Below are 15,999 nucleotides of genomic sequence, written 5' to 3'. Positions count from 1 at the left end.
CATAAATTCAATTACAATTTTAATCTTTATTATCTTATCTAATCTTTTCTTTATCTTATCTTTAGTTGTTCTTATCTTATCTTTATTTGCTTTTATCTTTCATAGGACAATGCTCTATACATATTTAATTTTACCTTCATAGTTTATAATTCAATTCGATCAATCAACAATTAATAAAATTTCTTCATTTATTCTTTTCCTATTCTTTCACAATTTTATCAATATTTATAACTCTATTCTTTTGACTTCTTTTTGCTTTTTCTTTTTTCAACAACACTGATTATAACATTTTTTTTTTCATGTTGAAGGGTGCTGCTAATGCAGTTAATTATAAAAAAATTATCAAAAAAATTACTAGCAACAATCATAGAATTATATTAGAAAATTTACTACAAAAATTAGAAATATAAACAAGAACATCATTAAAATTATCAACCCCATCTAAAATTGAACAAGATATAGCTCAGATTAGTTAGTAGAAATAATAAAAAAATCACAAAAAAAGATGAAAAATAAAAATTTAACCCCAATCAACGGTTCTTATCTTTACTCCCTCCTCCAACATTATTATTCCCAATTGAATCACCTTCCTTCTTCTGCAAGAATCAAAAAGTCGTTCGAATAGATACGACTATTTCGTTTCTTAAGTCGGTGATTTTGGTCACTCAACCGTTGGAGCAGAAGATTGCGGCAGCGCATTTCGAAATTCCACTCACATTCAGAGCCGCCACCGTCTCCAGCACGAAAAAGCCACCACCTTCGCATTCATTAGAGACGCATTCTCAGTCCCACTTGCGAAATCCGAATACCAACCGACTTGACCCGAATTCCAACTGAAAAACATAACTTTCTTCTCTTCCATCAAAGTTTTCACATTGAACTTCAACAGCGAGTTCTTCGAGTTTCACAAGGTCGCAAAGCAAGCCTGAGTCGCCGCTGGAAGTTGTGAGAAGAGCTCGAATCGAGAAAAATACAATCCATTGCTTATCAATTCCAAAGATAGCGATGGTGAAGGTGGGCACATGCAAAGAGGGACTCGAAGATAACGGTGGTGAACGAAAGGGGATGAAGGGGATTGGAGTGGCAAGCCTGTGCTAAGAAAGGAGGGAGAGAAAGAGTAATGTAATGATGATGATGGGTGAGGGAAGGGTAATTTAGAGTTTTTGGGTTGTTTTTTTTAGTTTGAATAATTTTGTCGTAGAAAACTGATCTTTTATAGGTACAACTTTAATTTTGTTATTTTATTGTCAGTTTGTTAGTATTTGAATCTTTCATAGTTAGAAATGACTATTTACTCTATATAATGATTTCAGAAATTAATAAAATTACTCACATATAATGGCTTAATAAACGCGTTTATTTTTAAGTCTTTTATGATTATGATGATGATGGAGGTATTTTCTATTAAATTAGATATTTCGTTAAAAGAATTAAGTTGGGTTGATTTAATGGTTAACTTATTAGTCCGTTTAGATAAAAGTGTTGGAAGTTTGAATTCTACTTTGTACAAACAGCAATTCATTTACCAGTAATAAATTTTTAAATGAAGCTCCGATTCATGACGGATTAGTTCTTAAAATACTATAGAAAACAAAAAATTATGTTGTTGAAATTGTAGTTTTAATATTTATCTGCTTAAACAATTTTAGGTAATGTATACATTTACTCATCATAATCATGTTATGATATACATGAGATAATAGGGGTGTTTGCGATGTAATTTGGACGTTTTGAGTAAAAAAATTATTCGATCTGCACATTAATTTTATTTGTGTTGTAGTTTGAATTGGATGATTTTTTTACATAATCTAATCCAATTTCAAGCGTCCATATGAATTAGATTTGTAATTTTATAAATAAATAAAAAATTAAATATATAAAATAAGTCTCAACATCAAATTTTAGATAACCAACAATAGTATAACAAATCTCAATAGTATCTTTAAAAATAAAAAATAACATAATAATAAAAAATATAGATTAGTTAAATAATAATAATAATATATAAATAAGATAAAAATATATAACAAATAGGAGATATTATAAGTAAAATTGTAAATATAATACTATTATATTATATTATGCCGTTTGGATTGTATTAAATCAGTTTTGAAAAGAATATTCGAAATTTGATCTAATCCATATAATTTGACAAAAATAGAATAAAATTTAATTCAAATTAGTACTTTTTTTTCTCTGAACAATAGAGCTTAACACATCTTAGTAGAGCAAAATAAAGTAAAAGAAAACAGACAACAAACATATATGCTCAGTTTATAGTCATTTCCGATATTGTCATCAACAACTATAGAGGAAAATACTATTTCATTCTTGGACATTCTTGATTGACCTGTTAATTATTTCCGTTACACTTTGTTCTTTTTTTGAAATATCTCTTTCATTTCTTGCTCACCAAGTATTTCAGATGACTGTAAAAGATCCAATTAACTACTCGTTTTTCTCTATCTTTTCTATCTAACTTTCAATGTGTTGCTCGAGTCTTTGGAATAGCCTATGGTCTGTCATAGACCATCAATCAAGCATATCATGCCTACCATTCTACCAAGTAAATTCATAACAAAAAATAAGTAATGAATAGTCTCAATATCTTTTTTACATAAAATACAAATCTTTTTAATCAATAACACTAGTCTATTCAATCTTCTTAGTGCTAACTCTACCTGTCAAAATAAATTAAGTGAAGAATTTAACTTTTGATGAAAACTAAGCATTAGTGCTAACACTGGTACAATTATAGTTTGTGATATTCTTCAAAAGAGTTTCTGTTTGTAAAACCTGTACAAAATAGTTAGTAAAATAAATGTTTGTTTTATCAAATTTTCACACAACTCGATCCTCTCTCCTCTCATGTGTTAATTTGACTGAATATAAAATTCGAAGAAGTTGGTTAATAACTAGTTCCAATTTCCAATAGAATAGTTTTCTCTTCCATTAAAAAAATTTCATATCAACTTTAACCCATCAAAAAATCTACAATCTCCTATTACAGATCTGCTTTGGATTGAGACTAAAAAAAGCCTTGAAAAAATATCCCTCAAAGCACCATATGATAGCCAAATGTTCTCTAAGAACCGAACTCTTCTTCCATCTCCTACTTCCATAGATAAACTTCTAGTCATCTTAAGATGATTTTACTTCCTAAACAAGTTCACATGCCTTCAAGGTTAGTCCAGTCAAGTCAGCTACTCGGAAGTAAAGGTTCTTTCGCTTCTTCTCTATATCAGCCGATAAACAAAGAAAGACGGAATTCGGCTTCAAGGTCAAGTGCGAGCTATGAATTATGGGCTGACAATCGCTTTTTCGATCGGCTCATCCACGGCTTCAGAATAACTCAATTCCTTTTTTGATGAAGTAGCTTATCTCTCATCTACTGCTCCTTGATCTGTAATGGATAGATAATATTTCATAGATCCCTTTTTGTAGGCAAAGGTTGACCAGCATGACATTAGGATTGAAATTATTGCACGAACACACAGTATTCTTTCATAAAGGGCATTTCTCTTTTGAAAACCGCCACAACCATTCGAACAATAGAGTTGTACTTCGAATCACTGCATCTTCTACTCTTAATCCTCCTAGTTTTTTTGAAGTTTGAACTACTTTTCACTTAACAAAAGGTATTCCATTATTCTCATCCTCTTTACTCCACAAAAATTTCCTTTGCAGGAATATCAACTTCTCCACCATTATTTTTGACATTTTGTACAGGCTGAGGTAGTAAATAATTAAATATGCTTGCTCCTAAGAACATATTTTATAAGGACAAATTTACCAACTTTATTAAGTGTTTTCGTTTTTTATAATCTGAGCTTCTCTTCTACCTTATATGTTACAGTTTCCATATCTTGAGAAGCCTCAGATTCGCTTCTAAAAGGATCTTAAGGTACCTGACTAGTAACGATGCCTCCTTACACTCGAGTAAATTATACATCTTTTGTGTCCACAGTTAATTGAAATCAAACTAGATTTGTCAAAATTATTGTTCAAGAGAAATGAAGTTTTGGTGGAAGAACACTTTATTGCTCAAGTGTTTGTTACAAATGACTCACACATAACTCACATTAACTCCCACTCCCTATTTATAGCCATCCATCTCCTCAATTGATGGTTAGGATTAAATCTAATCAACGGTCTAAATTAATCATCTAGAACCTTCATTACAAATATCTATCCTTCCATATTTCTCTAAATACTTATAGATTCTTCCATACTACGTACTCTTCATACTCCTATATACATCCACACTCTTCTAGAATACTCTATGACCTTCCAGAGTCTTCTAGAACCTTCTAGGGTATTCCGGGACCTTCTAGCACATTCTAGAACATTCTGGAACCATCTAGAGCATTCTCAAATACTCCAGAAAATTATACAAACACTGTTAAATCTAACATTCTAAAATTTACTGTGACAATAGCCATGAAAAAAAAATTAAAAAACTCTAATTATTGTTTTTAGTACCTTTTATTGTAAATGAGATTATTTTTGGTATCTTTTTTGTTGTAAATGAGATTGAATGACAAAATTAGTAGAATGTCAATTAATTTTTTAATTTATCAAGTGAACGCAAAAACTAAATGCAAAAGTTACAATTTATCGCTTCTAATAAACGGGAGTTCAAACCCAAAATCATGTTAGCGTTTAGAGAAAAAATGTTAGTCAAACAAAAATTACAACATTCAAGAAGATTAATCGTATTTCTTGTGCTTCTAACATATTTACCAAACATACCCTATTTGTCCTTTTCTCTACTTTTTTTTACATGAAATTATAATTATATACTAATCTAAATGAAGAGGAAGCTAAGATTTGTTTATTATAACCTTAATTTTTTTTCATTGTTGTATATGGATAACTTTGATTATTCATATCAATATAAAAATTTGTTTTTTCAATTATAAAAAAATAATTTCACTTAAAAATATATAAATTTATAACAATTATATTACATGTATATTAAAATTTAATTATTAAATAAAATAACATATATATTTATACATAAATATATAAAAGTTAATTTTGTGATTATTTTTTTATACATATAGTATTTTTAAAATAAATAAATATATGTTAGCTAAATTTTTCTTTATCTTTTAAAAGTGTATCTCTCTTTAGATTAAGAACCAACAGATAAGCTAAGCCACGTTTACGTAGTTTGCGTTGGTTAAACAACTAGTGAGAGAGTGAGAGAATTTTTGTCTACAAAAAGGTTGTTGAAAAGTATGAAATTAAACATTTGAGCATTTGATGATGAAAAATAAATACAAATATAGTTCAATTTTTTATATTAGAGACCTGAATTACATAATAATTAGTGTTTTTGGTTTTACTCAGCTATAAAGATATTTTACAAAATAAAAAAAAATTAGAATATTTTACATTTTTTAATTCAAAATTTAAAAATTAGAAGGTTCAACTTCATTTTTTTTAATTTTTTAAATTAAAAAAAATTAGACAAAGCGACTTCAATTTCTGTTAATTTTTTTTTTGAAGAATGAAATTTATGCATACCATAATCTATAATGGTGATCCTAATTACTAATACCTGTTGATAATTAAATCAACTTGCAAAATCATTCACCGCCATTATATACAAAAGCTCTGTCAAAACTTGGTCAAAAATTGAAGGAAGTAAAATTTGCAATAACTATGGAAAGCAACTAGAAAAGTTACAAAGGATCATGGTCAAATGTTCAAAGATTTACAGCCGGATAACTTTATGACATCAATATGTAACACTTGTGATAAGTTGAGTTTCTTCTACAACTTTCAATAAGTTACCGCCTTATATCCAAGATTAACCATTAAGATTAGTTACGAGTTGTTTTGTTTAAACCGCCAAATATAACTATAAATAGGTGGTGCATCTCTTGTATTTTAATCTCTCCATATATATGAAAAAAGAATGTTTAGTATTTGTTTTTGTAAAATTCTCTCCTTGTTAATATGAGTGTTAGTGAGTTTGAGAGATGAAAAATATGATAGCGTCATTTATATGAGTGAGTGATCCGAGGGCCAAATTAAGTGTGGGTATTTTATTAACATTTGGTATCAGAGCTGGTTAATCCAGCGCCTGGTGTTTGAGAGTTTGTGAGGTGTGGGAGAGTTCTCACATAGTTGTTGATTCATAGAGTCAGTATGGCAAACACTTTCAATATTGTGTGGTCCGGTCCCAAGTTAGATAGAAAACTTGATTATAGTTATTGGAGACTTTGATGTCTACCCATTTGAAGGCCCAGAACCTGTGGAATTTTATTGAACCAGATTTACAAGAAGGAGTAGATGCTGCCCCACAGAGGAGAGATCAATTGGCGCTATCTCAAATTCATCAAGGTATAGATTATACTGTGTTTGGCAAAATAGCAAATGCCAAAAGTGCAAAAGAAGCATGGAACACGTTGAAACTATCATACAAAGGCGTAGATAAAGCTCAAAAAGCAAAGCTACAGTCTTTGAGAAGAGAATATGAAAGGTACGAGATATCTAGCTCAGAAACTGTTGAGCAATATTTTACTCGTGTTACAGATCTTGTCAATAAGATGAGAGTCTATGGAGAAGATATACCCGATAGCAAACTGGTGGAGAAATTCTTCGCACCATGCCGATGAAGTATGACCATGTGGTGACTACGATATTAGAGTCCCACGATATGGATACCATGACGATTGCAGAGTTGCAAGGAACTATGGAAAACTACATCAGTAGAATACTGGAGAAGTCAGAAAAATCAATCGAGGAAGCCCTGAAAAGTCGAGTGAATTTAAACAATGTTGCAGAATCAAGCCGTACACAAGAAGGACGAGGTCGTGGTTTTAATTTTCAAAGTAGAGGTAGAGGTCGTGGCAATTACAACCAAGGAAGTTATAATAATTTTACACCACCTAATCAAGGAAGAGGTGGAATGAACTTCAGACCTGTCAACCGAGGAAGAGGTCGAGGCAATTTTTATCAAGAAAGAACCAATTTCAACTGCTTTTATTGTGGAAAGTATGGACATAAAGTAGCAGATTGCAGTTTTAAAATGGTGAATAACAATCAAGCACATGTTGCAGAAAATCAGCATTAAAATATTGATGATAATCCGGGTACTCAAACTTTATTTTTTACAAGTAATTCATGTGCTGAAGATGAAAATGTATGGTACTTGGATAATGCTTGCAGTAATCATATGTCTAGTAGAAAGGAGTTATTTTCTTCTCTAGATGATTCGGTTAAACTATTATTAAAGTTTGGTAATAGTACAAAGATCCCTATTGAAGGAAAAGGGCACATACCAATTAGATTGAAGGATGGTTCTCTGAGTTATATTTCTGATGTTTTCTATGCTCCTAAACTTGATTAAAATTTACTGAGTATGGGGCAATTATCTGAGAAGGGATATAAGATGATAACTTATCATGGATATTGCACTGTGTTTGACAACAACGAAATGTTCATAGATAAAGCAAAGATGACTTCAAACAGAATATTTTCATTAAAAATTCAACATGTTAATCCCTCTTGCATGAGTTCTGTGATACTTGATGATAATTGGTTGTGGCATATGCGGTTTGGGCATTTTCATTTTTCTGGCCTAAACTACCTGTCAAGAAAAGGACTTGTTTCTGGTCTACCGCGGATTCATATTTTCAATTATGTTTGTGAGATTTGTCAACTGAAAAAGAAGCACAGAGATCCATTCCCTATAGGAAAGTCATGGAGAGCCAGAAGATTACTTGAAATTGTGCATTCAGATCTCTGTTCTATTGAAGTTCCAAGTAATGGTGGTAGCAGGTATTTCATCACTTTTATTGACGACTTTAGTAGATATACATGGGTATACTTTCTGAAGCGAAAATCAGAAGCATGTGATGTCTTTAAGACATTCAAAGCGTTTGTTGAAAAACAAAGTGGCTGTAAAATCAAAATCCTCAGAACAGACAGAGGAACAGAATACCTTGCGTGTTCAGCATACTTTAAGCAACATGAAATTCAACACCAACTAACAATTAGATATACTCCTCAACAAAATGGAGTTGCTGAAAGAAAGAATAGAACCATCATGGATATGGTCAGATGCATGCTCAAGTCAAAACAAATGCCTAAAGAGTTTTGGGCAGAAGCAGTCGCAACAATAATTCATATTTTAAACAGGTGTCCAACAAAAAGTGTTCGTGATAAAACTCCAGAGGAAGCTTAGAGTGGAAAGCGGCCTTCCATTCATCATTTCAGAGTCTTTGAGTATATTGCTTATGCCCACGTACCAGATCAATTAAGGAAGAAATTAGATGACAAAGGCGAGAAGTGTATCTTTATTGGCTATAGCACAGACTCAAAAGCATACAAGTTGTACAATCCAGAAACAAAAAAAGTAATCATCAGTAGAGACGTGACGTTCGACGAGAAAGACATGTGGGATTGGAACACAAAGACAAAAAAGCAGCTGACTATAATTCCAAATACATGTGATGAAGTAGAAGAAAGGTAACCTGACACAACCGAACAATCAGAATCATCTAGAAGACCTCAAAGAGAGCAGAGACTACCTGCTAGATTAGCAGATTATGAAGTTGGCAATGACAACGATCCGTCCGATGAAGAAATAATAAATTTTGCTCTATTTTCAGACTGTGAGCCGTTGAACTTTTAAGAAGCCTCTAAAGACAACAATTGGAAGAAAGCAATGGATGAGGAGATTCATGCCATTGAGAAGAATGACACATGGGAGCTGATAGATTTACCAGCAGATAAGAAGCCAATTGGAGTAAAGTGGGTTTACAAGACTAAGTACAAACCCAGTGGTGAAGTTGATCGTTTCAAAGCAAGATTAGTTGCAAAGGGATACAAACAAAAGCCAGGTATCGATTATTTTGAAGTATTTGCTCCTGTTGCAAGATTAGACACTATTTGTATGATTATTTCACTCTCTGCTCAAAATAAGTGGAAGATACATCAAATGGATGTTAAGTCTGCATTTCTAAATGGCACTTTAGAAGAAGAAGTGTATGCCGAGCAACCTGCAGGATATGAAGTTCTTGGAGAAGAAGATAAAGTTTACAAGTTGAAAAAAGCCTTGTACGGGTTAAAGCAAGCACCAAGAGCGTGGTACAAGAAGATTGATTCTTATTTTATTGAGAATGGTTTCAGAAGATGTCCGTTTGAGCATACGCTGTATATCAAGTTCGTTGAACCTGGAGACATCTTGATCGTGTATCTTTATGTTGATGATTTAATCTTTACTAGCAACAATTTGAAGAGAATTACAGAATTCAGGAAGGCTATGATAAAGCACTTTGAAATGATAGATATGGACTTGATGTCTTACTTTCTTGGTATTGAAGTGGTTTAAAGAGATGATGGTATTTTTATTTCTTAGAAGAAATATGCAAATGATATTTTGAAGAAATTTCAAATAGAACATTCAAAACCAGTTCCTACTCCAGTTGAAGAGAAGTTCAAGTTACTGAGAGAAGATAAAGGAAGAACAGTGAATCCTACATATTACAAAAGCTTGATTGGAAGTCTAAGGTACTTGACTGCGACTAGACCAGATATTGTGTTTGGAGTTGGTTTGCTTAGCAGATTCATGGAGGAACCTTGTACCAACCATTTGCAAGCGGCAAAAAGAATTCTTGATATATCAAAGGTACTTTAAATGATGGTATTTATTATGAAAATACTACTGAAGTGAATCTTGTCGATTACACTGATAGTGATTGGGCTGGAGATATAGAAACAAGAAAAAGTACTTCAGGATTTGTATTTCATCTTGGTTTCTGGTGCAATTTCATGGTCGTCAAAGAAACAACCAGTAGTAGCACTCTCTACAGCAGAAGCAGAATATATAGCAGCAGAAAGTTGTGCAACACAAGCAGTTTGGCTAAGAAGAATTCTTGAGGAATTGAACGAAAAACAAAGTACTCCAACAACAATATTTTGCGATAACAAGTCAGCTATTGCACTTTGCAAAAATCCAGTATTCCATGGAAGATCGAAGCATATTGATATTCGATTTCACAAAATCAGAGAGTTGGTGAATGAGAAAGAAGTTGTGATTGAGTATTATCCAACTGAAGAACAAGTTGCTGATATATTTACAAAGCCATTGAAGATCGAGTTATTTTACAAGTTGAAGAAGATGTTTGGAATAATTAATTCTACAAGTTTGATTTAACGGAGGCAATGTTGATAATTAAATCAACTTGCAAAATCATTCACCGCCATTATATACAAAAGCTCAGTCAAAACTTGGTCAAAAATTGAAGGAAGTAAAATTTGCAATGACTATGGAAAGCAACTAGAAAAGTTACAAAGGATCATGGTCAAATGTTCAAAGTTTTACAGCCGGATAACTTTATGACATCAACATGTAACACTTGTGACAAGTTGTTTTGTTTAAACCACCAAATATAACTATAAATAGGTGGTGCATCTCTTATATTTTAATCTTTCCATATATATAAAAAAAGAATGTTTAGTATTTGTTTTTATAAAATTCTCTCCTTGTTAATATGAGTGTTAGTGAGTTTGAGAGATGAAAAATATGATAGCGTCATTTATATGAGTGAGTGATGCTAGGGCCAAATTAAATGTGGGTATTTTACTAACAATACCCTAACAAAAATGTCTTCTTTGAGTCATAAAGCGCTAATTCAATCTGGTTCAAGTACCAAAGCCAAGGTCAACAGACATGTCATTATATCTAACCAATCTAAGATTCAGGCTTTATGTCCTGAGTGCAACTAGACTTGGGGAGCAAGCAAAAGCTTCCTTCTCACTACTTCAGTTACTTGGACTAATGTGGTATAAGTGTCTATTTAGTGGTAATTTTTCACATAATAAAAAATAATTCCCTATTTAAATCAAAAGAAGGTCACATAGTTAACGACTTAGTAAATGAATATACTATATAAATGTCCAGATTAGTCAGGTAAATAATCAATCTAATTCTCACTTAAATCTACTCAAATTCTTAGTGATTTGGGTCTATGCTTTTCTTGCAAGTACCTCCAACTATTGTCTCAAAGCTGATAGAAGGTACTTTATGTGAATTCACTACCATTTTCGACTTTTTTTACCATGTCCATTCACATACAACCGTCTCAAGTAATGGGTGCTTTGTTGTTCTGGTTCCTTACCTTCATGGTCTATAACTCTATATATTATTACGAGCTCTATATGGTTTGCGATGGTAAAATATTAGCTTGGGAAGGTGTTTGTAAAAAAGTTATTTGTGAGACAGATTGTTTTGATGTTTTTATTGTTCTATCAAATATTTTTGGCTCTCACATATTGGGTGACCAAGATGTACTGTCCAAGATTAAGAATTCACTAAGTCGAAATTAAAAAATTTACTTTGCCTAAATGCGTAGAGAAGCAAATTGCGTTACTAATTGGTTGGCCAAACAAAGAGCGAAGACTGAAGAGTATGAAAAACTATTCCTTTTAGCTCCAACCTGAAAATGAGTTGAATAGAGTTTTACTTTGTGATTCTGCTGTAATTAGCTAGGTGTTTTTTGCTCTCCTAAAGGCTTCGATTTTATTTTAAACAAAAAAATAAAAAATAAAAATGTGCAATTTTAAAATATTATAATTTTTAATTTGTGAAAAATTACATCGGAATATGAGATTTTATTATCTTTAACTTTTTAAAAATTTTTAAAAAAGAAATCCAAAAATACAATTTATACATTACTATCTTAAACCCATTTTGTCTCTCTCTTTTCAAAAATCAAATAGGACTATTTTTCTCTCTTTTCACATTACTATAATACACTATCTTGTATAATATGTGAACAATTCACCATATATACACCTATATAAAAATTACTTCGCATACAAATATTTTTGTAATTAAGTTTTATATAAGATTTTGTAAGATTACAATTTTGTTTTTAAATAGTAAAAAAATCTGAATCAATACATAAATTTCTCATATTTAGAACAATTTTTTTTGAAGAAGTTAACAAAAAGATTTATAATATTTTTTATAAATTTTGAAAAATTATATTTAACTAACAAAATATAAAAAAGAATAATTATTATTATTTTTAGAAACATAATTTTTTTAATAAAGATAAAAAACTTTGGTATAAGTAATAGAAGATAAGAAAGAAAAAAATATAAAAACATGTTAAGTGGGAAAAACAGAAAAGAAAGGAGAAAAAAAAAGAAAAAAAGAAAAAAGTTAAAAAAAAAAAGACAAAAGATGAAGAGAATGAAGAAGCAGGAAAAATATACATAAGAAAATAAAATAGAAAATAACAGTAAGTCAACCTTAACAACACACACAAAAAATAAGAGGAATATAATAAAAATAAAAATAAAAATAAAAAATATAAAAATAAAAACAAAAATACAATTCAAATACAACATTTGTTTGGATTCTTTTTTTTAAGAAAAATATGTTTCTAATTAAAAAAATATTTTTATATAATTATATAAATATTTGTATACATTTTTTTATAAAAGATTAAAAGTAAAAAATATAAAAAAATAAAAAATAAAAAACGTAACATTTGTTTAGATTTTTTTAAAATATTTTTTTAATTAAACAAAGTACTTATATATATATTTGAATATTTTTTTTGTTAAAATTGTATTTTTATTAGAAAAACAAAAACTTCTTTTATTTTAAGTAAATAATATGTTACTCTTTAAGAACATAAGATTTTAAAAAAAATTTAACGAATTATATATTATAATATATATTATAATATATATTTTCTATCTAAGAATAAAATGATTTTTTAAAAATATTTTTGAAAAAATAATAAATAAATAAATATATATTTTTAAAAGTAAATTCAAATTAAATTTTAACAGAAAATAAAAAAATTTTTAAACAAAAAATTATTTTAAATTTAAGATAAAAAAATTTAAGTTCACTCAATTTTACGTAAAATTAAAATTAAAAATAATTAAATAAAAATTTAATTAAATTAATTAAATTATTTTATTTTAATTATTAATTTTACCTAAAATTAACTAGGCCCGACTTTTCACACTTATATTTTTTTTTTGACGGGACTTTTCACACTTAAATTTGATTGAGATAAAAACATCAAAAAAAAAAGAAGAAAAAAGATAAAGTAGTAGGCAGTAGGCTTGAGAAATTTCCACGAGTACACAGAAGCCTTGTGATCTGGCAGTGGTGTTTTCGGCTGCGAAATCGAAACAGTAACCGGCGACAATGGACTTAATGGAGTTATGGGCAATCTTTGGCCCCGGCGTCGCCGGCGCTGTCTTCGGCGCCGGCTGGTGGATCTGGCTCGACGCCGTCGTCTGCAGCTCCACCACCGTCCCCTTCCTTCACTACCTTCCTGGTTGCTTCTTTGTCCCGCAATCTCACCCTTCTCTCTCTTTCTCTCTCTTAGGGTTCCAATTGTTGTTTTGATGTTCATTCTCTTACAGGAATTTTTGCATCTCTTGCGGCTCTGATGTTCAATTGCGTTAGAAAAGAAGACATTGATTATTCTCCCTACGATGAGGGCGAGTGGAGGTGCGATTACTTTATTTTTACCATTCCTAATTCGTTCTCTTGTAAATTCAACTCAACACAATTCAATCAAACCATTGCATGCTGAATTTTAGGTAACTTTTAAGTATAACTATAAGTATTGGGCTTTATTACTTGGTGATTTTGATTGAATTTCTGAGTGTGAAGGAGCTCTTGATTGACCACACGGTTAAGTATCCTTTGGGTTAGAGTGTGACCAGTGAGTGTTAGTATTTTAAATCAGCTCACTTCGTACATGAATTAGGATTATGCAAGGGAATGAGGTCTTCGGTCGTGGGACGGATTGTTTATCCATCTATCTATGTTGAAAAAAACAGAATGGCCATTGTAGTGAGTTTAAGCTTTCGCAGCATGCAGGCTTAGGTATCAGTTCAAGTAGAATTGGAGACATTTTAAGGAATGTTGACGTCCTTGTATGATAGGGAGAGTGTGTGTGTGAATATATCAGCTCTTAAAGAATTAAGAGCATGTGAGTCCTTATACCCTTGGTCTTGAATCTTGATACATTAGTGAATTATTGATCAGGCCCTTTTGTATTTTTGTTTCCGCTGTTTGTAACTTGAATGGTGTTTACCCTTTTGTATTTTTGTTTACCCCTTTTCTCCTCTCCCCTAAAAATACTGATGACTAATCGAACATTAAGTGGTAATGGAAACTGTGTTAGGCGAGGATAGTAAAACAATGTAACACTGTGTAACCTAATGAATACACAAATTGAAGTCCTAGTGGACTAGTGTTGCATTGTAAGGAACTATGTGGTGACCACATTACTTGATTAGCTTGTGCGACCAATATAAATATAAGATTCACATGAAAGAGTGAATATTGCTGCTTGTTGCCTCTTGCATCAAGTAACTACACAAAATAACTTTGATAGTCCTACATGGCTACATTTAAGTATTTGTCATGATTTATGGTTATCTGAATCAGATCTGACTGGACAGTTTGTACCAGGAGAAACTGGTGAACCTTTTTTCTTTTTTTGGTCGAGATAGGAAAAATAAGGGGGAGGGAGGGGTGTACATAAACTGATTGTTTGTCCTGATGGATCGATTATGCCTTTGAGATGGTCAAACGAGTATGAATTGGAGAAACACAAGGCAGGCTCCATTACCACACTCAGCATTCATGTTGTTCTATAACTTGCCAATAATAATCTATATAAAATATTAAATTGATTTACATTGTTGTTTATATATTTATTTAATTTCATGCAGTTTAATTAGTGACCTAATGTCTTGGCTGAGTTGATCACCAGTTCGGGTTTAATATTACAGTCTTGATTGTCTAGTCAAAAAATGACAAAATAGGAATCACATGGCGCTCTAATATTTGATTTTACTTTTTAGAGCTTGTTTTAATTCATTTCTCTTCCAAACAGACTAAAGCTATGGCTCTTCGTCGCATATGTTGTCTCCTTTGTTTCTTTAGCTGGAGCAGCCGGTCTACTAATCCAAGATTCAATAGATCAATCTTCCCCTTCAGTTTGGACAGGAGTTGCTGGTGTTTTGCAGTGTGTTTTTGTCTTGATCAGGTTAGTTCTCTATTCTTTGAAAAATGATGTTTTTTCTACTTAATTTCATATCTATTTCTTCTGTCCAAGAGTTGCTGCATTTTTTGCATAAGTATATCATTGTCCAAGAGTTTCTTTGACTCATTGTGTAGTTAGGATAACCTAGGTGACTCCCTGTACTAGGATAACGCGAAGCTTATTGATTTAAATAAAATTTTCTGGAAGTCCTTAAATTGAACTTTGAAAACTTACTATTATGTCTTCCATGATTCTATTAATTTTAAAAGGATTAATATTCTCACATGTGTCAATCTTGAATGTGTTTGAGATTGTACGCCTTCTTTACTGCTTGCTCTTTTAATCCAAATTTCATTGCCTACAGTGGACTGGTTTATTGGACTTCTCATCCTGAATAAGAAAACCAAGGTATGGCTTGCAACTTCAAATTATACCAGGTTATGTCCACCCATGTACCTTCTTGGCAATTTAATGTGACGGGAAGTAGTTGACCACTTGTAAATCAGTGTATGTAAATTGTGCTAACAAGCTTGAGCCTGAGTATATGCATATATTGCTTGCTACATATGGTTGATCAAAGATCTGTTGCCCAATGTAATTCCAGTTGCTTGGTGTTGGAATCTTTAAAATATTATTTTATCTTTTTAATAAAAATTTGGAACTCAGAGCATCCTAGAATAGAAACTCTCTTGGTCCAAGTTTTCATAGAAAAAATGCAGTATTCTCAAAAATTTTGTTTGTGGAATATCTGTACAACGTGTTAGCCATCTAGTTCTCCCATCCTCTTTAATCTGATAAAGAACAGGTTAAAACAACAAATCCCAAGGTAAAGAGAAACTAAATGTTCGTTCTCGCCATAATCTGCTTTAATCATTAGCCTTGGATGATCTTGAAGGTTTTGGTAAGCTTGCAAATCAGAATATTGATTTCCAGTCCTTTAAACACAAAT

The 15,999-nt window shown here is 31.2% G+C and overlaps 1 protein-coding gene across 2 annotated transcripts; it reads left to right on the top strand.

The window, feature by feature from the left end:
• Positions 1-12,996: 12,996 nt before the first annotated feature.
• Positions 12,997-15,734, top strand: LOC112765928 (uncharacterized). Of its 2 annotated transcripts, none has more exons than XM_025811797.3 (4): positions 12,997-13,325; positions 13,414-13,501; positions 14,901-15,053; positions 15,415-15,734. In XM_025811797.3, the coding sequence occupies exons 1-4, from the start codon at positions 13,193-13,195 to the stop codon at positions 15,446-15,448; spliced, it is 408 nt and encodes a 135-aa protein (XP_025667582.1). In that variant the 5' UTR covers positions 12,997-13,192; the 3' UTR covers positions 15,449-15,734. The 2 variants fall into 2 exon arrangements, with proteins under 2 accessions (XP_025667582.1, XP_072079681.1); XM_072223580.1 differs by having other exon boundaries at positions 13,040-13,325; positions 14,951-15,053.
• The last annotated feature ends 265 nt before the right edge of the window (positions 15,735-15,999 follow it).

The sequence above is a fragment of the Arachis hypogaea genome, chromosome 17, assembly GCF_003086295.3.
Source record: "Arachis hypogaea cultivar Tifrunner chromosome 17, arahy.Tifrunner.gnm2.J5K5, whole genome shotgun sequence".
Taxonomy (NCBI): Eukaryota; Viridiplantae; Streptophyta; class Magnoliopsida; order Fabales; family Fabaceae; genus Arachis; species Arachis hypogaea.
Note: the sequence above shows the minus strand (reverse complement) of the source record. Positions and strands in the feature narration are given on the sequence as shown.

What these genes read in the sequence shown, in the direction of transcription:
- LOC112765928 (XM_025811797.3), top strand. Translation starts at nt 13,193, where the DNA reads ATGGACTTAATGGAGTTATGGGCAATCTTTGGCCCCGGCGTCGCCGGC. An exon ending in CTTCCTTCACTACCTTCCTG is followed by an intron (nt 13,326 to 13,413) that starts GTTGCTTCTTTG and finishes ATTCTCTTACAG; the next exon opens with GAATTTTTGCATCTCTTGCG. An exon ending in TGTGTTTTTGTCTTGATCAG is followed by an intron (nt 15,054 to 15,414) that starts GTTAGTTCTCTA and finishes CATTGCCTACAG; the next exon opens with TGGACTGGTTTATTGGACTT.